This window comes from Oreochromis aureus, linkage group 13 (genome assembly GCF_013358895.1).
Source record: "Oreochromis aureus strain Israel breed Guangdong linkage group 13, ZZ_aureus, whole genome shotgun sequence".
Classification (NCBI taxonomy): domain Eukaryota; kingdom Metazoa; phylum Chordata; class Actinopteri; order Cichliformes; family Cichlidae; genus Oreochromis; species Oreochromis aureus.
The window spans coordinates 12961405-12984365 of record NC_052954.1 but is presented as its reverse complement, the minus strand read 5'-3'; the positions used below and the strand labels follow the sequence as shown (position 1 = coordinate 12984365).

Below are 22961 nucleotides of genomic sequence, written 5' to 3'. Positions count from 1 at the left end.
ATAGTAACTTGTGCCTGTTTTTTTGTTTTTGTTTTTTGATCCACAGTGGATGCATGCGTAAATGCTGTAGAGCACCTCAGCTGAAGAATTCAAGCTTGTGCTGAAAAGTCATATATATCTACACATTTGTTTGTTTGTGTTTCATGCAACTCAATTAGTTGATGGCAACTTTGAGTGAGAATCTGAAGATTTTAAATCTGCAAACAAAGCACAGTGCATTCGCTCATAGAATCTTTATTCGGGTAAAAAAACAGTCAGTTGTTTCTTTTTCCACTTTTTGTGCTTTAAAAACTAGCATGAAATAAATGTGATGTTACGAGGAATATGCTTATTTGTTTTCCTGCTAGGAGACTTGCCATACTTGATGAAACTATCTATCAGAAATTCCTGAAGGAGGATGTCCGCCAATCGGTTTGTGCCCTGAAACTCAAGCACAGTTGAGTTATGCAGCAGGGCAATGATCTGAAAAACATCCACAAGTCTGGTGACACCACCTGGATTTCTACTAACAGTCTGAGGGTTTCAAGCTAAACACGAATGGAGACAGCGCAGCCACCATGTGGAGCTCTTGAAGGCACATAACCAAATCAAACAGCCTCACACACTGCCTGTCAGGTAGTCAGTAATCCATGAGATAGCGGGCTTGTTTCTTGACGACCTGTAGCTTCTCTCTCATTAAAAGCTGAAACATGGAGGAAAGCTAGCTGTAGCTGCATTTATTGCATTTTGGGAGGAAATATTCATATTAGTCCCCAAAGAAATAACTTTTGCTTTTTGTTGATCAGAATTAGGCAAATTAATTTAGACAGATTCAGATTAATAATTCTTTCACTGTTACTTTTGCAACAAAACGAAATACTTCTGGAAATTATGTCTCAGGTCTATATGACATTGTTTTAAGTTTACTTTGACAGCTTGTTTTTGATGCCAATTCCTTTTCAGCATTCACAAAGTCGTTACGCAAAGTAAAACCATTCTCATCTGCAGAAATAAGAAATTGGATTCACCTTGGAAAAGTGCTGACCACACCCGACGGCAAAAGTACAGCACACTTGAATAGACTAGAAACTTAAACCAAGGTCAGAAGAACAATGGTTTTTGTCCATGCAAGTGTGGAATTACTATTTAGAGATCAAACCAAATCCACCTGGGTTACAATATTCCCAGATGAAAACACAAACTCTCCTGTAAACAAATGTAAAAATGTAAATGTAATTCTAAACTGCACCGTGCAGTGGACCTGCATACATGCATTCATAATATTAGTCCCAGACAACTGCAACTGCAGCTTTAGAGCTGTATAGTCACTGTATATATCATATGTTCTTCAATGATTTGTAAATAATAACACTTATAGATTTTCATATAAAGTGGACCTGTTACACTTTTGCTTACTTTCAGCACCGTTACAACCATGGGTGCTAGAATTAAACTTGAGCAAAATTACAAATTATGAGGTCAGTACACATAAAATAAATCTCTAGGTTACAAGTATGGTTTGGAGACCGTGGCAGTGACAAAAAGACCAGAGGCCTAGCTAGAGGTGGCAGAGCTAGTGATCAGGATGGACAAGACTGGAACTGAGTATATCTCAAGGACAGCTTCGGTTGAGCGGTTTGGAGAGAAAGGCTGAGATATTTTGGACATGTGCCATGGAGAGTATTGCGTGTGTAGCCTGGGAAACTAGTTGCCACACAGGACACAATAACAGGAGTCCTTGAAGCGATTTAATGGCATACAGATGAGATACGAAAACAAAAAACAAAAAACACAAAACACAAAACATCCAATGAAAGAATATGCATCTGGCTACACACAGAAACAAACTAATGCCAAACCAAAACCACGCGATCACTGCAAAATTGCAAACTTGCATTTTGCAGGGGTTTCACTAGCAGCACGCTTGGACACACTGGAGATTGCAGACTATGTCTTGCTACACATGTAAGGACATGGCGGTCTCTAGCACCTGCAGGTGCCGATCACTAATAACAACTACAAACATACACACCATCTCATTAAAATGTTGCTTTAGAACTTTTTTTTAAAGTATTGACACAACAAAGTCTCAACACATTCCAAGCATATTTACCAGGAACTCTGCCCGTGTCGACATCTCGCAGATTCTGATGCATTGGGTCCGCGCTTTGTGTTCACGTCTTTGTGTGGAATCCGTTTACCTGCTCTGATTTGCTGTTTTAGTTGTTTGGTGGTTGTAAAATCGATTTGAATTGGAAAATCGATTATTGAAACCCATCCCTAGTAGAAACTACTGTTCTTGGGAATTCTGCCACCTCATGGCAGAGGTTTGTAACATCAAGTAAATGTACCTAACAACCCCAAATTAAAACCATTTTAAAAAACCAAAAACAGATTCAAAAGAACGTGATGAGAGAAAATGTTTACGGGCACTCTAACATCCCAAGAGAAAACCTATTTATCTCCATTATTAAATTACATTTTAACCACCCGACTACATATGGACCCTGGAGGTTGAGGATGGAGCTGCCAGGCCGAAGGGAAAAGATGAAGAACACAGAGAAGATTCATAGATATAGTGAAGGAGGACATGCAGAAGGTTGGTGTGATAAAATGTGATGCTAAGGATAGAGTGAAGCAGGCAGATGATCAAGCGTGGTGACCCCTAAAGGGAACAGCCGAAAGAAGAAGAGGATACTGACAAATGCCATACATACAACAGAAAAGCCCAGCAGTGTCAACCATGTTAGTACCCATGATTTACCAGCAGATGTCACAGTTCTCACAGATTTGGTTATCGGCTGTTCTGACGTAACAGAGTGGGTTGTGGCAAAACTCCAAATATGCTTGCAGCAGCATGAAAAATTCAACTCACAGAGAGCTATGCAGCAGCCATTTCCTGCCCTGTGTGGTTCAGGGTTGTATTTCCTCTTTTAAAACTTTGAAAGTGGCTGCTGCTGGCTGCCTTCAGCTCTGGCAGACAGGCCTTGTTCCAGACGTGACAATAAATGCAACAAAATTTTTAAAAAACTCTCAGGAACACTGATGAAAGAGTTTTCTGTTCTATCACACCTTTTGCTAAACAGCTTGCCAACTGTGGACTAAATATAAGACTTGTTCGACTCACAAATTCTGATGTTAGGCGTTGTACTTATTGCACACCCTGGCTTTTTGGAACAGACGTTAGTCCGGATGTGGGGCGGGACTCTTGACTCTGTAAACCACGAATTCACAGAGAGGAAGCGAGGCCACTGTGCTGCTGAAGCAGAGTATCTGCATTTAAAAATAGTCTCTGAGGTGCCATTAAAAGGACAGGCTTGACAAAAGCACCGTGCCCTTTATCTTAAAAGGATTAGAAAAGAAAAGATAAAGAATGAAAAAGTTGTATCTACCGATACAATAAGGTGCTGGCAGAAAAAGTATGACTTACTACATGAGTTACTGAATGTATTGATTGGAGACTCAGTTTTCTTCTGGCACGTGTATGATTTTAAAGGAGTAGTACACAAAAACAAAAACTTGTTTCAGTACAGTTATTCTGACAGGACTGGAAGCATTTTCAAATTTGCATGAATGTCATTTGGATTTTGTCCTGTTATTTGTGATTAAACGCTACTGGGGTGAATTTATTCATTGTAATCTAAATGAATCTTAAATACCTCGCTCTGGAGAGGAGCTTGTACACTTGTACTTCCTCCTGGAATCAATGGTGCTATCTTGATCAAGAATACTGCTTATCCTAATCTAAAAAAAAGCAACCATCAAATACTAAATAAATGTGAACATTACATTTGTCTCTGAATTGCAGTGGGCATGTAAGGCAGTAGGGCAAAAAAAAAAGTAGAGAGAGAAACTCAGTGAAGTACACCCTGTACCGTGGAACTGTCATTTTAGCACGTTACTTTTTGAAAGAGTCATGGTGCAGGCACAGTAGGGGCCAGTCAGGCCCCTCCTTCCTTTTACACTTGTATGTCATGTGCATATGATTACACTTCTTTTACATGTAGGTCAATGCGACAGAGAGAAACACAGGGCTAGTGGTGCTATGACTTTAAGAGCAGCGGTGCAACTTTTCTGAGCTATAAAAACAAAAGTGAGTCATCACCGAGTCACAAAAAAAAAAACCTTTAAGAAACGAAGCCGGCAACTCAACCTTTACACTAACATGCTCTTCTAAACCGGCCCTCACGAGTTGCAAATACGCATGCAGGTACAAGTGTGGTTTTGGCCTGAAACAGTCATTTGTGTATCTTACAGCTCACTGTGCAGAAACAGCCTGGTTTCCACAGGTAGCTAAATAAGTTCTTTTGACACATCTCTGTGCTCATCCTACCTATTACCATATAAGGCCATAGAAATCCATCTGAGCTGCAGATGGCTTAAAAAGTGTAGACGCGGTTGTTCTCCATATATGGACGTCATCTGCCACTCCCGTCTATAACACCTGGGAGCCTCACCTGAGAAAGATAAAAGATATTAAGCTTAACAAGACTAAAGTGCATAGAAAAAAGTAACAAAGAAAACAAAAAAACACTCCCGTTGTCTGAGGCACTTAAGCGCATGCACACCTTTTTTGTGATTTAAGCTTCAAATGTAATTGTGATTAAATGCAAATGCTGAGGTTGCAGATGAAACTGTGTCGCACCTGGGAACGGAGGGCTGGGCCGCCTTCTGGAGGTGTGCTCAATTCAACACGGCTCCTCCTCTATGAGTCAACCTGCTCTCCTTCCTTATGACCCTTCAGCTTTTTGACTGCTGCTGCCATTTTTCTCTGCTGCCTGTTTCCGTCACACATCAGAAGCAAAATGGTGAGTACCTCTCACAAAGAATTATGCTAGGATTTTTTTTTTTTTTAGCTTGAGCTGTCACTCTTGTGTGATTTGTGCGCTCTGCTGAACAATGCAGCCTTAGAAGTGATGACAGCTTTAAGCCTCCTTTTAAAACCAAATTTGGAGGGAAAAAAGGAGGAAAAAAGGGAAAACTGTGTGAAACTGGTTGTCAGTAGAGCGACGGTGTAAGGCTTACATGTGATTATTGTGGAGTGGGAGGAAAAAAAAAAAAAGGATGGCTTGCTCTTGGTGCAGAGGGTTTGTTCATTCATGGTGTGGCTTTGCCTCCAAAATGGAGGAAGCTTCGTTCGTGCTTCAAACTTGTTGAGAGAGAATCCCTTGGGGCGGTGTTTCTTGTGCTAACTTGTTCCACAATGACTGGAATGTGACAGATTCGAGGCCTTGAAAACTAGGGAAAGGATAGCAACACCCTTTGGCACATTGCTGTTAAAAGAAAGTTGTTTTAATGTTTGCACATTTATTTGCCTGAACAGCACGTCTCTCCAAAGCTGAACTTTTTTTTTTGAAGAGCTTCCTGTTTCTTCATCTTTCATTTCTGCTTTTTCTCTCGGAACCAACTGTCAAGGTTGAGAATATCTGCAGATATACAAGCCAAGGCCCAATTTATTTTTAAGTGCTCATTTTGCATCTTGGTATTTAATACAATTCTTCCCAGTGCTTAACTTTATAAATCCCATCGTTTATATGAGAGGCGTGTCACAAATCTACATGTCTGTAGTAGGAGCAGGTGTGTGGGGGAGGTTTTTCTCCTTTTTTTTTTTTTTTTTTTCCTCTTTCTAATATCTTCCTTGTCTTCTTACCAGGCATCTGGAGTTAAAGTCACTGACGCCGTTAAGGACCTCATCAATGAAATGAAGGTAGTGAAAAATGATGCTGACCAGAACGAACGCGTAAGATTGGTGATATTCAGAATTGATGACAGCGAGGGCGCCATCGTCGTCGATAAAATCTACCGTCAGAAAGACCTGGCAGACGTGGACGATGTCTTCAAGTTCTTCATCGGCCTCCTGGATTCTAAAGTCTGTCGCTACTTGATGTATGACTGCCACTTTGAAACAAAGGAATCAAGTAGAAAAGAAGAACTGGTCGCTGTGATGTGGTAAGTCCTCGAATTTCTGCTGAGTCTTCCCTCCACTTTTACATTTTAAAAAAAAAAAAAGAGTTTTGCCTGCACCCAACTGATCTGCAGGAAGTAGTGAAAGAACTTAGCATAATGTCTGGATTCTGATGCATTTGAGAGTCAATGTCGTTCCAAGGAGGCGTTTGCACGAATAGGAAAAGTGTTTAAGCAGTCTCAGTTTTGGACACATGGATAATGGCTTCTCTTCATTAGGGCTCCTGATACGGCACCAATCAAAGAAAAAATGAAATACGCTAGCTCCAAAGATTCCCTGAAGAAGATCCAAACAGGTGTGTTGTGTTTTTTTTGTTTTAATTTTTTTAAAACTGTTTTAAAATGCCACGTTCTTATTTACTTGCATTTACTTTGGAATTCTATCATATTGTTAACACAAGCTGAATGGTCTCTCCCTTTATTTTATTTATCTTTTCTAACAGGAGTCAAACACATGCTGGAGATGAATGACCTTTCAGATTATGGAACCAGGGAAAGTTTTGCAGAAAGAATGGGAAAAGGTGTAGTCAAGCTTGAGGGCCACGCTGTGTGAGATCACTGAATTAAGCAATAAGGAATAAATAAATGAATGAAAAATATATATTTTTTGCTTTGTTCCCTTGTTTCAAAATGAGGTCAATTAAACAGATTTGAAATGGTACGTCAAAGGTGATTTTTGGGGGTGGGCTGGGCTGGGGTGGGGTTGGGAGAGGGTTGACAAAGCTTAAAGTGGGGGGGAGGCTTGGGCTCTGAACGGGATTTTGATAGTGTTAACACAGGGAAACTCAAAACGAACCGGGCACACAGTCTGGCTGTGAAATCAACCTTGTTCAGATGGTATTTTACTCATTTTTGGTTTTATAGGGGGGATATTTTTTATTTTGGTTACTTGACTCTTGGTACCTTGAAATTTCTCCAATTTTTTTTTTTTTTTTTTTTTTTTCCCCGTGTAAATACAAACTTGAATCCCTGCATATCTCAGTATACACCACTTGTCTTCCTTTTTAATATTTCTCCACAACAAGAAAACAAACGTATGCTGTAAAATGATATTAACAACCCACCAAAATGGCTGGGATTTTAAGTTTGACACAAATATTCCTAGGGGTGTTTCTTTGGACACCTAGAGTTATAGTACAGGGAAAAACAAAAATCACTGGAATTGCTGCACTGTCAATGTGTTGTCAAATAAACTCAATGCAATGTTCGTGTGATCTTTTTCTTTGCCTTTTGTTTTGATTTATCGGTGCAATTATGATTTGGTATCAACTATCATATTTCAGTGTTCAAGATTTGACTTATAAATATTACAGGGGGATATAGTAAAGTGTGTGCTTTTTTAAGAGGTGGGAGTAATTGAAATTTATAATCGAGAGAGCTGGAGCCTGGATGTATAGCAAACCGATCCAGTGTCATCTAGGAAGCCAGGGTTCTACCACAAGGAAACACAGGAACTCAATGTAGCACATAAGTTCTAGCTTAGCACAATGTGTGGAAGGCAGCAGAAACGGGTTGCTTGAATATTTCATCAAGTTAAAAATAACAAGCTATAACATGCTAATCCTTGAGTTTGGTTGCCTTAGGACGGAGCGATATTATTTGCTGATTACTAGTTGTGGCATCACATCCCTAAGAACTGTTCCTTGCATATTATGTCACGTCCTTCTAATTCAAAAATGAGTTGTCTTCGACTTTAAATTGTCGAGATTTCCCACGGGAACAATCTGTGAATATGTTTCTGATCGTCATGAGACTTTCTGGGATCTCGATTACAAAATATAATCCAGTTCCGGCTCATATTGCACTTGATTTGTGAAAACAGGAAGCAATTTTGAAAGCCGTGTGGGAGCACCGCCTGGCCTCCTTGTCTACTTACCAAAAAAGCATGCACCACAGTGCATCTGAAACACAGGCAGGTGGATCTTTGAGTCAGTATTGGGGCTCAAAAAAACATCGCAGTAGAATTTGGCGGGGTTTGATACGAGACTGGATGAACAAGAGGGGCGCTCTGCTCGGTCGTGAATGGCTGTTTTGCTTTCAGGGAACTAATGACGCACGGCGATTTGAAAAAGTCGCGCGGCAGCGACGCCTTTTTTTTTTTTCCCCCCCCCAAAGTGATTTACGGCAGATGAGTAGTTTAACAGTCCTCGGAACTTTGACATCTCTTATTGAAAGCGCAATTAGTGAGACTTTGACTACATTATTTAGACTTAGTTTTCTTTTTAATTTATAAAGAAGTCGCACTTTGAGCTCTCTCACTTTGTCGCTTTGAAAATTACTTGAACTAAAAATGAAATTTGTCACTTTTTCGGAGACTCTACTCTCCGTAAAGTCCTTGAAGTGGTCATAAAGGAAACAGCCAAACACTCTTGGAGTATTCTAACAGTTTTATTGAAATTAAAGCTTTAAGAAAATACAGTGGCACCTTTTTTTCTAAAGGTGTCTTTACTCTGAGCACTGTGACTGGATTTCATATCTGCGTTCAGTTGTATGACAAATGTACACTGCGCATGTTGCTGTCTAACAGGACTTCCTGGTAGCTAGCAGTAGTCTTTCTCCACACAGCAAAGGTTTGGCAAACAGCTTTTCAGCCTGACACAATGATTTAGAGTGTAGTGGTCCTAAGCAAAATGTCAAAACTTATGTTCTTCTTTCTTCCCAATCTTTGTTTAGAGAATAATTAGAGAAAAACAAAAAGAGAATAAGTGGAGTTTTCCCTCTATAAAACCATGGGATCCTTTACAGTAGTGCAATGCCAGGGACTACTGTTGTGAGAATCGGTGCAACATCAATAAAAACTCTATTGAATGCCATAAGGTAAATGTACTGTGCAGGACACATGACTGAAGATGTGTGGTTTTTAATCATACCGGAAATAAAATTGTGCCATTATGCTTCGCTTCCTGCCTACATTGACTGCACTGCAGCAACAACACACACACGCAACTGAACACAATTACAGAGTGCCAACACTGTAGTTTATTCATTCATACAAATTCAGATTCAATGTGTGTTAATGGCAACCAGCTACAGAGGAAAAGCAGGCCCTGCAGTGATGAACCACATTATGTTCCCATCATTCAACCACATAGAAAAGACATACAAAGTAATTGCACAGGTTGATGCACGTTTGACGTACATTTGGTTTCCCTTTTAACACTGAACTATGGGGGAATGTCAGAAATATAAGGCAGGGGGATAAATAACTTCTGACATAGCCAGAATTGTTGAGGGAATGTGGGTTTCAATAAAGATTGCAGCAGGATTATCTCCTCTAATCTTAGCTTGAAATGTTTTTAAAAATATCAAATACTTGATTCCTACAGCTGCAATAAATGCAATCAACTACAGTACAAGAAAAGAAATTTTTGGAATGCATAACTATGGTAATTATAAGGCATATTTGGCAGTTTTGTAGTGTCTGCAGTGAACTTCCTCTCACACAGACGTTCCTTCCTTCAGTTCCACGTATTCTCCCTTGAAAAGAAATATGAGAAATGGTAGAATGAAGATATATGAGAACAAAAGATTATGAGCGTACACACTGGGAGTGCATTTACTCACCTTGTTCTCCAGGTGCTCCTGTAGTGTTCTCACTGTCTCCCGCTCTTTGGTCAGCTGCTCCTGAGTAGCTTTAAGAAGCTGCTGGAGCTTAGTGGCTGCCTGGCCCAGGTCTTTAGACAGTTTCTTCTCCTTCGCCAAGCGCTCCTGTTCAAACAACCAGGAGCAAACATGACACCAGTAAACTAAGGTAAAAAAACACTGTGAAAGAGCTTTATATGTTTTTATAAACAGGTGTATTCTTTTTTATTATATAGATATTTGCACATCTTGTTCTTGCTTATTCGTTCCATGTTCTATATCAAGTCAAGTCAAGAGACTTGACTCATGACCTCTTTATACTATATCTTTTGCTGTGATATTCTGAGCCAGGTGATGTATTTTCGTTCTGCACTGTTTGGTGTGTAGACTGCATGACAATCAAGTCTCTTTTTTGTTAGAAGCAGGGCCACTGTCATCCTGACATACTTTGCAGGGTTAAAGACATTTAATACACCAGCACTCATCCATCCTATACTGTAACCCTGCCACACACTCACCTATGAAATGCTACAACCCCATTCGTGTAATATGCTCACACTAGGCTCGCTATATCTGTATGTTTATGCACAGTTTCAACCATATCAATAGTTTTTTTAAATTTAAACAAAAAACCCCCCAAACAAACAGTGGTTGCTATTTTCTAAGAAAACGCTATTGTAGCCATTGCGCACCTTCAGCTGAGCTACGTCTTCAGTGTCGGATTGTGGCGACTCTGAGGAATCCTTTAAAAGATCCAGTTGAGCCTGAAGTTCTGCTACAGTTTTCTGGGCCTGGAAGTTGACAGCACACATCACTGTTATCCACTGAGAACTTAAGAGAAACGTAACGGTGTAAGAAGAACATAAATACTGTACAGACAGTAGCTGATACCTTTTCATACTCTTCTGAGAGCTGCTGCCTGTGGGTCGCCTCCCCGTGCAGCTTCTCTGCCGTCTGGCTCAACTCGTTCTGGACCTGGCGGCAGACAGAGGCACACTATAAATACACACATAGACACACACACTAATAGGCAGCACACTGATGCGTAAACAAACATTCTTTTGTTAAAGAGCCAGCACTGTGCACACACCAACACACATAAATCAAAAGCTGCTCAACCTGTGGACCGAGTTAGTACTTTCTCTCACTGTTTCTAGGTGAAAGACTAAAATCAAACACGAGGTTTCTGGGCTTTTAAACATATAAACAAACATCTGGAAACAAAACAGAGGTGAGCATGCAAGCGGAGAATCAGCAGCAGTTAAGAGTTAGGCTCACTCTGTTAGTGCAAACAGTGGTTAGCATAAACAGCTGCCCTGCTGGAGGAGTACTGGACGGACTGGAATTACAGCCCTACTATATCGGAGTCATCAGTACTTGTTTTCCGTGGAACATCATTTAGGAGAAGGAAATGACCAGATGTGCTTCTCATCCACATGACAAAACACATCTGTATCCTTGCAAATTTTATTCTGATGTCCTATTAAATGTAACGAAGCCACAATTGTGAAGGAAATGTAAAAAACAAAAACAAAGGAGATTTATTTAAACTGTTCATGTCACTGTCCAGTACTCTCTAACAGGAAGTGAAGGGTGACATTTGCACCCTGACCTGAGTGGGTTGAGCCTCAGCCGGGCCATTCTGTTCTTGCTGGGCCCGCAGCGTGATCTCGCTCAGCTGCTGTCTGACCTGAAAAAGGAAGCCGTCGCTCGTCACTGTTTACGTAACCTCCATCCATGAATCTCTCGCTTGGCACTCATAAGTCAGTGACAGCTTACTGAGCTGGTTGTGCATGTGAAGTCATGAGTCGCATGGATTCCTTAACGAAAATTCCCTCCTCTCAACTCAAGTACTACTTTCATAAAAATGCTTTACACATTATTGGCTAGACGATGGGAAAGCGAGTCACGGCGGAGTAGTCACCTGTGCGAGCTCCTCCTTGTGTGCCTCGGCCTCCTTCCGGGCCAAATCCAGCTGGCTCTGACACTCCGACAGCTGCAGCTTCAGCTGAACGCAGAGCAGAGCACAGACAGGAGCCAATGTTAGTGTTGTTGTTTTAAGTGGAACAAAAGATGTAAATGAACACATAATTTTAAATATGAACAGATAACTCCGCAAATTTATCATTAATTAGATATTCTCCAGCTTAACCCCTTAATGTATCATATTTGATAAAGGAAGCTTTTTTAAGTTTTTGAGACTTCTACCTCAGTGTGTTACATTTGCACTATAATAAATGCATGGAAGTTGTTTTTTTGTATCTACTCAAGAAGCCATGTGTATAACCCAAATGCATAGAATGCAAGAATAAAGGTGAAACTATGCCAGTAATATACAAGTTATTATCATTTAATATACATATAATACAATTCTAGTAAGCCTGCTGTAGATCTTAGCTGCTTATATACCTGCTCCATCTCCTCTGAGATTAGATGACTGTCTGTCTGCTTTTCCAGCTGGGCTTCCAGAAGCATCATCTGCTCCTTCAGCTGTAGAGAAAAAAAAAAAAAAAAAATTTACAACTTAAAACCTGCCAACTTACCCCCAAGAGGTGATTTAAAAAGAGTGGAAAAATCCTCACCTGTTCTATACTTTGGTTTTCTGCCTCCAGCTTACTGACTTTCTGCAAAGCCTGGCAATGTGACAAGATACCGTAGATTAATTGTTTGTTTTTAATAGTTTCTGCCAAGGTGAAAACCTCTGAAAGTGACAGTGTTTTTTAATGACAAGATAAAGGTGAAGATAAAATCTTTAAAGTAGGTATTATTCGTCACCTCTTGCAGCTGTTCCTCTGAGTTAGCCATCTTGGATTTCCACACGAGCTCTTCCTCCTCCACACTCTTCTGAAGATGTTTCAGCATTCCTTCCTAAAGGAGAAAATGGAGAGATCTATAGATGGACCATATCAACTTTGCAATCCATACTTCACCACTGGATTTTAGAAACTTACAGTTTCGGCCAGTACTGTCCTGTACTGTTCACAATCAGCCTGCAGGGAACCATGGCTTTCCTCTGCCTCCTTCAGTTTCTCAAGCAACTCCTATAACAAACCACACACATTCACTACCTCTTCTGCCTGGTTACTTTAAACCAGTATATGGAAACAGTGTAAAGTGGCTTACTGAATGTGCTGTGCTTGACTGAGACTCCTGGCTCTGCTGGCTCAGAGCTCCCTGAGCGTTCTGTGTAAACACTTTTAACCAGTTTAACTAAGAGGAGAAAAAGTAGACACTAATGAGTCACAGGCACATTACCAACCGCTTTGAAATAAAGAGCTCATTCAGCAACTCTCCCAGTAAAATCCCCCTTTCTTACCTGCTCTGTCTCTACAGGTATTTGTGGGAAAAGCGTCTGGAGAGCTTCTTTGGTTTCATTTTGAAAAGCTGCCAGTTCTGCCGCAGTGTTCTGTTTAAGCAGTGAACGACATTATCAGTGAGGTGACTGACAGCAAACTGGTTTCCACTGATAAGCCACCAGCAGGTGAAAAGACTTACCGCGTGAGTGGCAACCTTCTCTTTTGCTACCCTCAGTTCATCTTGTAATGACGTGACCAGAGCATCCTTTTCAGTCAAACTATTAAAGCAAACAAAAGACAAAACAGATGTAAATAACTGACCTAAGTTTGTGTGAGGATGATCTTTACATGTGGCAAACTTATTAACCTGACTGTGTACGATTTGCCTGTTAAGGCAGAACAGCAACATTTAAGTGCATTACCTGTTCTGTAGTAGTGCAAGCTCTGCAGAGCCATCTGACTGCTGAAACAGGAACAACATGCAAATCAATTTTTTTCCTTCTGGGCAGCTCTAAAAGCAGAATCATGCACGTCAACACGAACACTTACTTGTGTGTTCTTCAGTGTCACCATTTCTTCTTTGAGGTTTTTGAGTTCATCCTGAAGTGATGTGACCTGACTGGCATCTCCACTAAAAGGTTACACAATTTACACAAATGTATAAATAATAACAAAACCAACCAGGTTTTTCTGTTAGCCCAAGATAATTATAAAGCACCTTACCTCTTATTTCTTTGCTCAAGCTCAGCAATAGTGTTCTCCTGTTGAAAGGGAACATTTTTACGATCTATATTTGTCCTGAGAAACTGAGAAGTGATACTTTTTGGTAACAAATTAAATGTCAAATGCATGCAGTGCTTACAGCAGCTTCCTTCTTTATCTGCAGTTGCTTCAGTTCCTCGTGAAGCACATTTAACTGGCTCTCTCTCTCTTGCAAGCTGTACATAAGGGCGTGATATTTAGAAAGTGGATAAACCAGCATTGGATGTGATATTGATTTATGAGAGAGGAAGAGTAAACACCCACCTGAGCTTTAGATGTTCCACATCTTCAGAGTTCACCTGGAAAATGTAAAAATAACAAACATCTTTAGGTGTGACTACATACTAGTCAGCAATTTTAGGTGTGGTTACGTGTTCGTCAATCTCTTTCATAGAGGTCAAACTTAAAATACATTTACCTGTTTGTTATCCTCCTCCTTTTTACTCTGACTGGCCTCCAACAGCGAGTTGATTGATGCCACCTGCTGTTCAAGCTGGCTTTTCTCTTTCTTTGTCGCCTCCAGCTGGACAGTGAAGGCATCCACCTGAGCAGAACGCTCCTTGAGCTCAGCCTCCAACTTCTTAACACGTACTTGAAACTCTGTAGAAATAAAAACTTGCAAATTAATCTTTAGCTTTAAATACTTTGACTAAGATTTGTCTAAGATTAATTTTTCTATTTAAACTGCTGACAAAAAATATGCCAACACTTTTAAATATGATAGCCTTTGCTCACTAACCTGAGAGTGTGCCACTGTCCTGTTGGGCCTTGTCCAAAGTTGCCTGCAGGCTGCCATTTCTACTCTGTGTTGTTCTGAGTTCCTCACACACCTCCTCCAATTTCCTCTGCAATGCCTGTTCTTTCTCTGCGTGGCTGGTCTGAAGAAGAAATTTTTAGTTGTTACCAACAGCAGGGGGCAGCAAAGTATCACTAAAACATTTTTGTAAGCGATAGCATTGAGTCATATGCATCTTTAAAAGTTCCACAAAAAGACAGCCAACGGAAAATGTCACAAAAAGAAAAAATATTAACAGTTACATTAAACAGACATCTTATTTCTATGCTAAGCAGTTCTTTTTATGAGCATCATAGGAGGAGCTTTGATTTGGAAATGACAGAATTTCCTTTGTCTCCATGTTGTTGATAGTCACAGTCCAAAAAAATAAGTGTTTCATCATGTGAGCATGACTTGTTGCATAATATGTTCAAAGACTTTAGACTGTTGGGAGGGCAGTAAGTAAATGATTAAACAAAAGGCACACTTGACTTGTGAGAAGTGCTGACTCACTTGCTCCACATTACCAGTAATAGTTCAGAGCAGCAGCATTCCATGAGTGGGACTGTGTGGGCAGATAGTGCATAAAACAAGGAAATTAACAGACCAAAACACACTGTTGTACTTCCTGTCTGAAAACTGGAAATGGTGTCACGCTTTTATGGCCGATTACAACAGGCTGGGGAGGAGCGATGCTCGGACATGCACACATTCCAGCTGGCACCTACAGCCCCCGTCATTGTTATAGCTGCATTCCATTCCTGGCCCTGGGCTCTATGATTACAAGGCAATTAGACGTCCCTTAACATTAGAGAGTCTAGAGATTGGTGGGGAAAGGCCTAGGCTTGCATTTTGTAGATGCTCAGACACCAACTCGCTGCAGAAACAAGATTTTATAAAAAAGCTAGAATAAATGTGGTCCCATAGCAAAACAGAGGAAAAAAAAAAAAAAAAAAAAAAAAAAATCTCGCCTTATATAGTTATAATAAAAATAATGTGGTGTTCCACAGGCCTGGCCAACCTGAAGCTGTGAGAGCTGCTTCTCAGCAGCAGAGACCTTGGCCTCCAGCCCTTTCCTTATGTTCTCATCTGCAAGCACACTCTCTGTCTTCTCTCCGAGTTCCTTGGTTAACTTTGTGCATTCCTGTCGCAGCTTGGCCAGCTCTGCATTTTGTCTGAGGGCAGAGGGGAGACAGACATCAGCTCAAGAGTAAAGACACATGCCTTTCAAGCATGAGTCAAACTTCAGACCTGTTATAACAAAGAATCTGAATCAGTACACACTGTACTGAAGTTAAACCTTAATATATTTATAAAGAGGAAAAAATCTGTTATTGTCCCATACTAGTCAGTTACCGTGTCAGCGTTTGGTAAAAACTCACTTGCTCTCGGCTTGACTCGTAGCCTGGTTGAGCGCATCACGCAGGATGGAGTTCTCCTGCTGTAGGCGAGCAAGTTGGGCATTGGGGCCTTTTTCCAGCTGGTCCTGAAGGCTTAGGATCTGCAGTCATTTTTAAGAAACCATTAAGCCTGGTGCTGCTGCTCTTTCACAAGAGTAATGTTTAATGTGTTTCAAGAGGAAACTAAATCTTCCCGAGTAATCTGACAGCAATCAGATTACTCAGAGAACCATAAAATAAAAAAATGCAAACACAAATATACCAATTTGACTTTTTAAATTCAATGTAATGTGTATTAAACTGACCTTTGCATTGAGTCTCTGCGTTTGGGCTACGTGGTCCTGATAGCTGGCCTGCATGCGAGCCTGCAGAGCAACCATTTCTTGCTCTCTCTTACTCAGTTGAGAACTCAGCCTCGTTTCCACGCTTGCCACCTTGGCCTTCTCAGCAGACAACTCCTGATAAATGAACAGCACAATCAGAGAAAGGATCCATATTCATTGTGTTACAAAAAGTCACTTAAGAATGAAACCTCCCCAACTGTCCATCAATCTCACAGAAGATGAGAGGATTATAAATTTTGGAAGATATTGTGACTTTCCCTCTCACTTAGCACCTACCCATCAGGTTTTTAAAAAATATATCATAATACAGCTTAAAACAGAGCAATGGGTACCAAATCAAAGTGAAACTACTGCCCCTACATCTTAAAGATTTTTTTCTCTATCGTAACCTGATAACCAAGTTAGCTTTCCAATAGTGCCACCCTCAGGACAAAAGAAGAATAGTGCAGCTGTCAGTGCACAGTCATGGCCAACAGGATATTAATCCTTTTAATTTAGTTTCTTTATCTGCTGCCACAAGGCCAAACCACACTTTCAGGCTTAGTTATAATAAGGACTGAAAGGCAGCAACGATTCTCATCCATATTATGAGTAATAATAGTCTCACTGGGCAGCAAACAAGGCTATCGAGCAGACCTGCTGTTTTTGAGACTATGTCTGACCTTGGTGAGCTCTCTGAGACGGTTCTTTACTGCGGAAGCATCCTCTTGCTCTGCTACCAGCTGCTTCTCTCGCTCGTCCAGCTGCTTCTTCAGCATGGCCACTGGGTCTCCTTTCTGAGTGGCCTAAACACACAAACAAACACACACAGAAATGCAAAAGAATGAATCTTTCTTCAACTCTCAAATGTATTCAGTGAACTATGTTCTTATGTGAGGCTTTTCCCTCACTGCTGTTCCATACCATGTGCCAGGTGTCCTGGATGATGCCAACTTTCTTAGACAGGATCTCGATGAGCCTGTGTGCCTCTCCCTCACTGAACACCATGCTGCTGATGGTGGATACCAGGGCCTTATAGGGCAGGTACAGCGGAGCATCGGCAGAATCCACTGCTGCAACTGCAAAGGCAAACACAAAATAATGCAGAAGAGTTAGATAAACTCAGAATTTTTTTAATATCTAAAATAAAGTGGTCTAGACAAAGGTGACTGAATTCTCTCACACCGCCTTAGGAAAAGGACAACGCTACAACTTGTCCTGTGGGTTTGGGGCTCTGGGCATTTTCAGATGGCAAAATGATGGGGCATTGTGGCACCAGGCGGAGACAAGCCTCGGGCAAGTGAGAAAGCCGACCCCACCTCTCTTCTCATTGTCAGCAGCACTGAGAGGCTTTGTAAGTTAACAAAACAGAGCAACAGTGTTTGGACAGGCTGGCGTGCTCTCTGCCCTCCAGAGCTGAGTGTCAGATGTTACCCACCACTGCCATTGGCACCATTTCCACAAGTCCACAGCTCAAGTTCATCAGTACTGACAAGTTATTCCTGACTTAGATTGTAAGTATGTGTATGCAAGCCAACTGTACCTCCAAACATTAAACTCTCACTACAACAACCAGTGTTATGGTTAATATAGTTCCTGCCATTTCCATTGATTTAAATGAGTTCTATTTTAGAAACTGTAACAGTAACAGCAGTATTTATAGATAGCAGGTTCCTGATACCAGCTACATAGCATAATAGCAGGCCTGTGCATTGAGCAAACAATGTCTTGTTTACATTAAAGAATATCTGCTTGTAAAGTTAATCAAAGAGCAAACAACTGGCTTCCCAGAAAAAATGTTGATATCTAAAACATATGAAGGGTTACCAAGGAAGTAAAGACAGCGTGTCCTTCTCATTTTGCAACATTAGATCTTCTGTTCTACACTGATGTGAACTCATTCCTCCTCCACCACCACCACCACAGAAGATTGACCAGCCCCTTAAACGTGCCTCAAAAAGATGAGGAGCAGGGAGAAGGCTTCGAGAGGAGCTTAGAGCAAGGAAACGTGTTTCGTAAAAGTATTCTGTATGCACACACAGAAAATCACCAGCACTGGAACCAAGGATTTCCCATTCATCTCTCCCTCACATCTCTCTTTGGGAAGAGGTAAAAGATGCCAGAAAGGCATATGTGAGGGAAATGAAGGGACATATTAGCATAATAAAAAGCAGCCAGTGCAGCACTGTGGTCATATCTGAAACTAAAGCTGCGGTTTCTGTTGAGCTATGTGCATTATCATCCACCGTATGTAGACTGCCTGTTTCGGTGCAATTCCTCTTTCTTTAATAACTTTAAAATTGAACTATATAAATATTAAAATAAGATTAATAATACTACATTTTGCAACATCTAGTACACAATAATCAGAGTTCTCTAAAATATAAATGCTTACCAGGCTCAGTCTTCTTCTTTGATGCCTTTTTCTTGGGTTCTTGTGCTTTTGCTGCAACAGCAGGAGCCTGCTGGGATCCCACCGGGGGCACAGCCATCACTGGGACATCTTTAGTGACAGCCTCCAGCACCGGCGCAGTTTTAGATGGAGCTGGTACAGACTTGGCTGGGGCTGGAGCAGATTTGGATGTGACAGGGGCAGGCTTAGCTGATGCAGGAGCAGCAGAAGCAGAAGATTTGGTTGAAGAGGACTTGGCTGCTGTAGGAGTTGGAGCAGAAGCAGACTTTGTTGAAGCAGGTGGAGGAGTGGCCTTGGCTGAAGTTGGAGCAGAAGCAGACTTTGTTGAAGCAGGTGGAGGAGTGGCCTTGGCTGAAGCAGGTGCAGGTGTAGACTTGGCTGAAGCAGGTGGAGGAGCGGCCTTGCCTGAAGCAGGTGGAGGAGCGGCCTTGCCTGAAGCAGGTGGAGGAGCGGCCTTGCCTGAAGCAGGTGGAGGAGCGGCCTTGCCTGAAGCAGGTGCAGAGGATGGAGCAGTTACCTTAGTCGGGGCAGAGACTGGAGCCTGGGTTACGGCAGAAGCTGCAGAGGACTTGATTGGTTCAGACATGACTACAGATGACGGGGTAGAAGCTGGCTCAACCTTTGCCACTTTCTGCTTCTTCTTCTTCTCTTTAGGTGAAGGTGCAGGTGAGGGCTCAGGAGCTGGGTTTGGTTCAGCAGCAGACTTGGGCTGCATCTCTGCTGCAACTTCAAAAGTGGAGACAGGCTCAGGAACAGACGGAGCTACAGTTGGCGCAGTTACACCCTCACTGACTATGTCAGCATCGGTGTCAGCGTCGCCTTCAGAAACGTCTTCAGTTTTCTCCTGCTCTGGGATCTTCCCATTGGGCTTTTCATCTTTCTTCTTTCCACGGTTCTTCTTCTCAGACACTTTGTCCTTTTTCTTTTTCTCAGTGCGAACAGACTGTGTCTTACCCAGTTCTCTGCGCTGTTTAGCGAGGGCCTCCTCATAAGAGGTCTCCTTCATAGAGAAGGTGGAGACAAGGGCAATCCCGACAGCAGAGATCACCATGAATCCACCAAAAACCATAATCCCAAGGGTCTGGGGGTCATAGATATCCATGGCAAAGTTTTAGTTAACCTGGGGGAAAAAAAAAAAAAAGGGGGGGGGTAAAATTCACTTTGTCATTCATACTCAGAAAAAATTGTAATATTACCAGAGAAAAAATTAAAGTAACATTAGCTGCATTAACAAAGCAACTGATCATACAGAATTACAATTAATGCTCTCAGGTGAAACAATCCTAGCTTTTACCTCTAACGGCCTCAAGGTGTCACTGTCAAGCCCAATAACTTGTGGCCACAGAAAGCAGAACAATAAATCTTAAACTCTGAAACCAAACAGTTGCTTCCTTTCGGGTTGAATGTGTTTTTCTCAGATTCATTTGCATCTCATACAGTCAGTTTAACACTGAATACAACAACCTCAGGCAAAGTGTCATTTAAAGCCATTCACTTTTTTTTTAAAACATTAAATGATCATTTTGATTACTGTATTGTTATAACAGAAAATGCCCACACTTTTGGCTGCAGTAAATAACCACTAAAGCAAAATCAAAAACCTTTTTTTTTAAACAGATGTTCAAAAAAAATTACACAAATAAAAATGATTAATCATATCAAAAATGGTTACAAACCAATAAAATACACACAGAAAATGCAGAGATTTCCATAAGCTGACTTGTGGTTAAAAAGAAATGCCTTCAAGACTATTCAGCTGTTTCTTTAAGGCTCTTAAAAGTTCCTGTCACAGACCAGAACATTCCACCTGCAGGGTAGGACAGGTAGCTGACTGATTTTTTCAGGTCACTAAAACACCTTGATTTAATCTAGCAGAATTATTATTAATATCTGTAACAGATATGTTATCCTAACAGAAAATGCATAAACACAAGAAGCCAATACATGTAGAGGTTTATTGTTTTAAAACAAAGCAATGTGACACGGAAAGGAAAAGTGCAGAGTAAGAGTCCAGAGTCCCTGTTCATTGCAGGGTCTATAAGCTAGACTCAAAGGGGAAGGTACGGCCCTGCCTCCTTATCTGTGATGTCACACACTAGGGCATCTTTACTCAGGCTGAACTGAAGAAGAGGACCAACTCGATCCCAACTGTTATATAGAAGTGCAACTTTGTTACGAAAAACACATCCCCAAGACAGAGCCTAAGATAGCTGACTTTAATTCATGGGTACAGTGGTTCTCACAGAGGGTGTACTGAAGATATTGAAACTGTCTTCAGATAAAAGGCGTGAAACTGAATAAGTCATGAAGGTTTTAAAAAGATGTATATAATAACACCTAACTTGTTCCCCATAATCTAATACACACACATGGATTTCAATAACTTCAAAGACAGTTTATTCAAGCTAATCCTAAAATTATCCCAAGACCACAAGTGAAAGGGAATTTTCAAAGTTTATAAACCGTTATGAATACCTTATTTTACGTGCTGCGAATTAAAACAATGTAGTGATGTGCAAATGCCCCAAGTATTTCATGTATTTATTTATTTGAAATTTTATATGGTTTTAATCAATACTTACCAGCTAGCACTGCAGCTAACACTGTGAATCAATGAAATTGGCTAACGTCCTGCACAATAAGCGTCGCTTACGCAACAAAAATGGACAACACAAGCTGTAATAAAACTGCAGACTAAACAGTTAGCAACAAAAAGGTCTAAAATCATTTTAAATAACTTCCGTCTGGTCTGTTTCAGTGGCAGTGGTTTTCTTAGGGGCTAGCAGTTAACAGCTTTCCAAGCTAGCTAAAGATGGTTCAATGAATAAAAAAATTCCAAGAATCCCACGCTTACCCCGGCGATGAAAACGCTACGTCTGCTCGCTTCAAAGGGAATATACTGAGGTCGACTTGTAGATGAAGTGGCTTCTGGGCAAAGCTACTTATATGTCCAGCTATCTGGCTAACTTGTCTTTTTTCCAGTGCTCTCCTCCTCACTCCGCTGGAGAATCCTCGGTCTGCTGTGAAGTCGTGGCACTTTGAGCTGGCTAGACGCGCTGGCCCCATGCCCCAGATAGCTACCATAAATCCACAAGGTTTCTGATTGGCTGGAATGTTCTCAAGACGGAAATGAGGCTGCTGGGAGTTGTAGTTTACTGCGGTCGTGGAAAAAGTTCGTACAGTGAGATGGTTTTTCAGTCAAACAAAGCGATTTGTTTGAAATGAAGAGTAAGTAAGTAAGTTTCCTGTTACTATGTCTTTTAAGTGCGCTCATTCTGGAGGAGGGTATGCTTTGTAAAGTTGAGAAGAAACACCTTTTTACACTTAAAGCACTACTTTTTCTTTTTTGAGGACTGCCTCGTTTTGGCAAAAGGAAGTATTCATATATCCCGAGCATCGTTCATCCACATATTTAAACAAAGTGCTCTTATTTGTAAGGCCACAGCAGCTTTGGAAGGAGTAGGTCTACGGGAGGTATCTTTTCTTTAATGCAAAGTACAGTGTAACCTACTGACCTCTTCTTTTGTCAAAGTTTTTTTGCTGTAAGCAGGACTTCTGCTTTTTACTACTTCCATTTATCTTTTTCTACACTTTCACAATTTTGTGTCAAGTGAGTTTTATTATTTTTCCAATACACAGACACACAAGGGCACATCAGGGTCTTTTCACATCCCATAATAAGCCTTTGCGAAATCTTTGACACAACCACTTCTAGAACTGTTTTTTTTAAAGCAGTTTGAGAAGTGGTGGCACTTGTTTGTTCAAGTGAGCTTGCAGATTGTCCTTGTCATTCTTCAGGAATTGTTTTGACTTTGAGATGACGGTGTGTTAATAATGCGAGCATAAAAGCAAACTATTCCCTGAACAGGGCAGGGTGCACTAACCGAGAAAAGGTTTGGTCACGACACGCACCTTCCTTTGAGTCCTTTTGATGTTTTGTTAATGAGGGAATTCCATTACTGAAGGACGAACATGCACTGTCCTCCAGACATTCCTTCACATTTTCATACCCAAGACGTGCCAGTCCCCTGTGCTTCTGTGTCAGGGGGCAGGCAAGGAGGCAATGTTAGATATTTATATTGCTGAGGGCCAAAATCTAAGTGCTGCTTTCTCTTCTTACTCTCAGAAGGTGCGAATGTAGCTGAGAAGAATTTCAAAAATCTGTGCAGGACCAGGAAGAAGCATCCTAACCTGTTTCAATAAGGAAGCACAGATGATCCAGTTACGTCAGTAAGCCCTGCAGGTGCGGTTAAAAAAAAGTCCATTCAGAGGGCACATTTTCTGTATGGGGAGGTTTTCATGCGTCATGGCTCTGAGTCCTATTGTAAGGCTTATGTCTGCATTCATGATAATTTTCTGGTGACCACTGCTGAGTTCTGAGCCATGAGGCAGGTGCTTTCACAGGCTCAGTCAGCGTGAGAGGATGTCACAGCTCACTTAACCATGAACAAAACCAAAGTGAAAAAA

The 22961-nt window shown here is 41.1% G+C and overlaps 2 protein-coding genes and 1 long non-coding RNA gene across 5 annotated transcripts; 1 reads left to right on the top strand and 2 right to left on the bottom strand.

Moving 5' to 3' along the window:
• Nucleotides 1-1709: 1709 nt before the first annotated feature.
• On the bottom strand, nucleotides 1710-4750 carry LOC120443362. Its single transcript, XR_005615383.1, has 2 exons — nucleotides 4625-4750; nucleotides 1710-4436 (listed from the first exon to the last, which is right to left on the bottom strand). It is a non-coding gene; the product is annotated as an uncharacterized LOC120443362 (long non-coding RNA).
• On the top strand, nucleotides 4646-7150 carry cfl1l (cofilin 1 (non-muscle), like). The gene is made up of 4 exons (XM_031737522.2): nucleotides 4646-4787; nucleotides 5633-5928; nucleotides 6163-6239; nucleotides 6387-7150. Exons 1-4 carry the CDS (start codon nucleotides 4785-4787, stop codon nucleotides 6494-6496), a joined length of 486 nt encoding a protein of 161 aa, XP_031593382.1. The 5' UTR covers nucleotides 4646-4784; the 3' UTR covers nucleotides 6497-7150.
• A 1744-nt stretch (nucleotides 7151-8894) lies between these two features.
• On the bottom strand, nucleotides 8895-21559 carry rrbp1a (ribosome binding protein 1a). 3 transcript variants are annotated; one of them, XM_031737516.2, is made up of 27 exons: nucleotides 21349-21559; nucleotides 18477-19614; nucleotides 17006-17160; nucleotides 16765-16887; nucleotides 16064-16216; nucleotides 15741-15859; nucleotides 15380-15533; nucleotides 14323-14461; nucleotides 14002-14183; nucleotides 13848-13882; nucleotides 13684-13759; nucleotides 13545-13582; nucleotides 13371-13452; nucleotides 13244-13284; nucleotides 13021-13099; nucleotides 12842-12931; nucleotides 12649-12735; nucleotides 12477-12566; nucleotides 12301-12393; nucleotides 12108-12158; nucleotides 11935-12015; nucleotides 11450-11533; nucleotides 11138-11215; nucleotides 10417-10500; nucleotides 10218-10316; nucleotides 9508-9651; nucleotides 8895-9420 (listed from the first exon to the last, which is right to left on the bottom strand). In XM_031737516.2, exons 2-27 carry the CDS (start codon nucleotides 19594-19596, stop codon nucleotides 9382-9384), a joined length of 3516 nt encoding a protein of 1171 aa, XP_031593376.2. In that variant the 5' UTR covers nucleotides 19597-19614; nucleotides 21349-21559; the 3' UTR covers nucleotides 8895-9381. The 3 variants fall into 3 exon arrangements, with proteins under 3 accessions (XP_031593376.2, XP_031593377.2, XP_031593378.2); XM_031737517.2 differs by having other exon boundaries at nucleotides 13244-13281; XM_031737518.2 differs by lacking the exon at nucleotides 11138-11215.
• Nucleotides 21560-22961: the final 1402 nt, after the last annotated feature.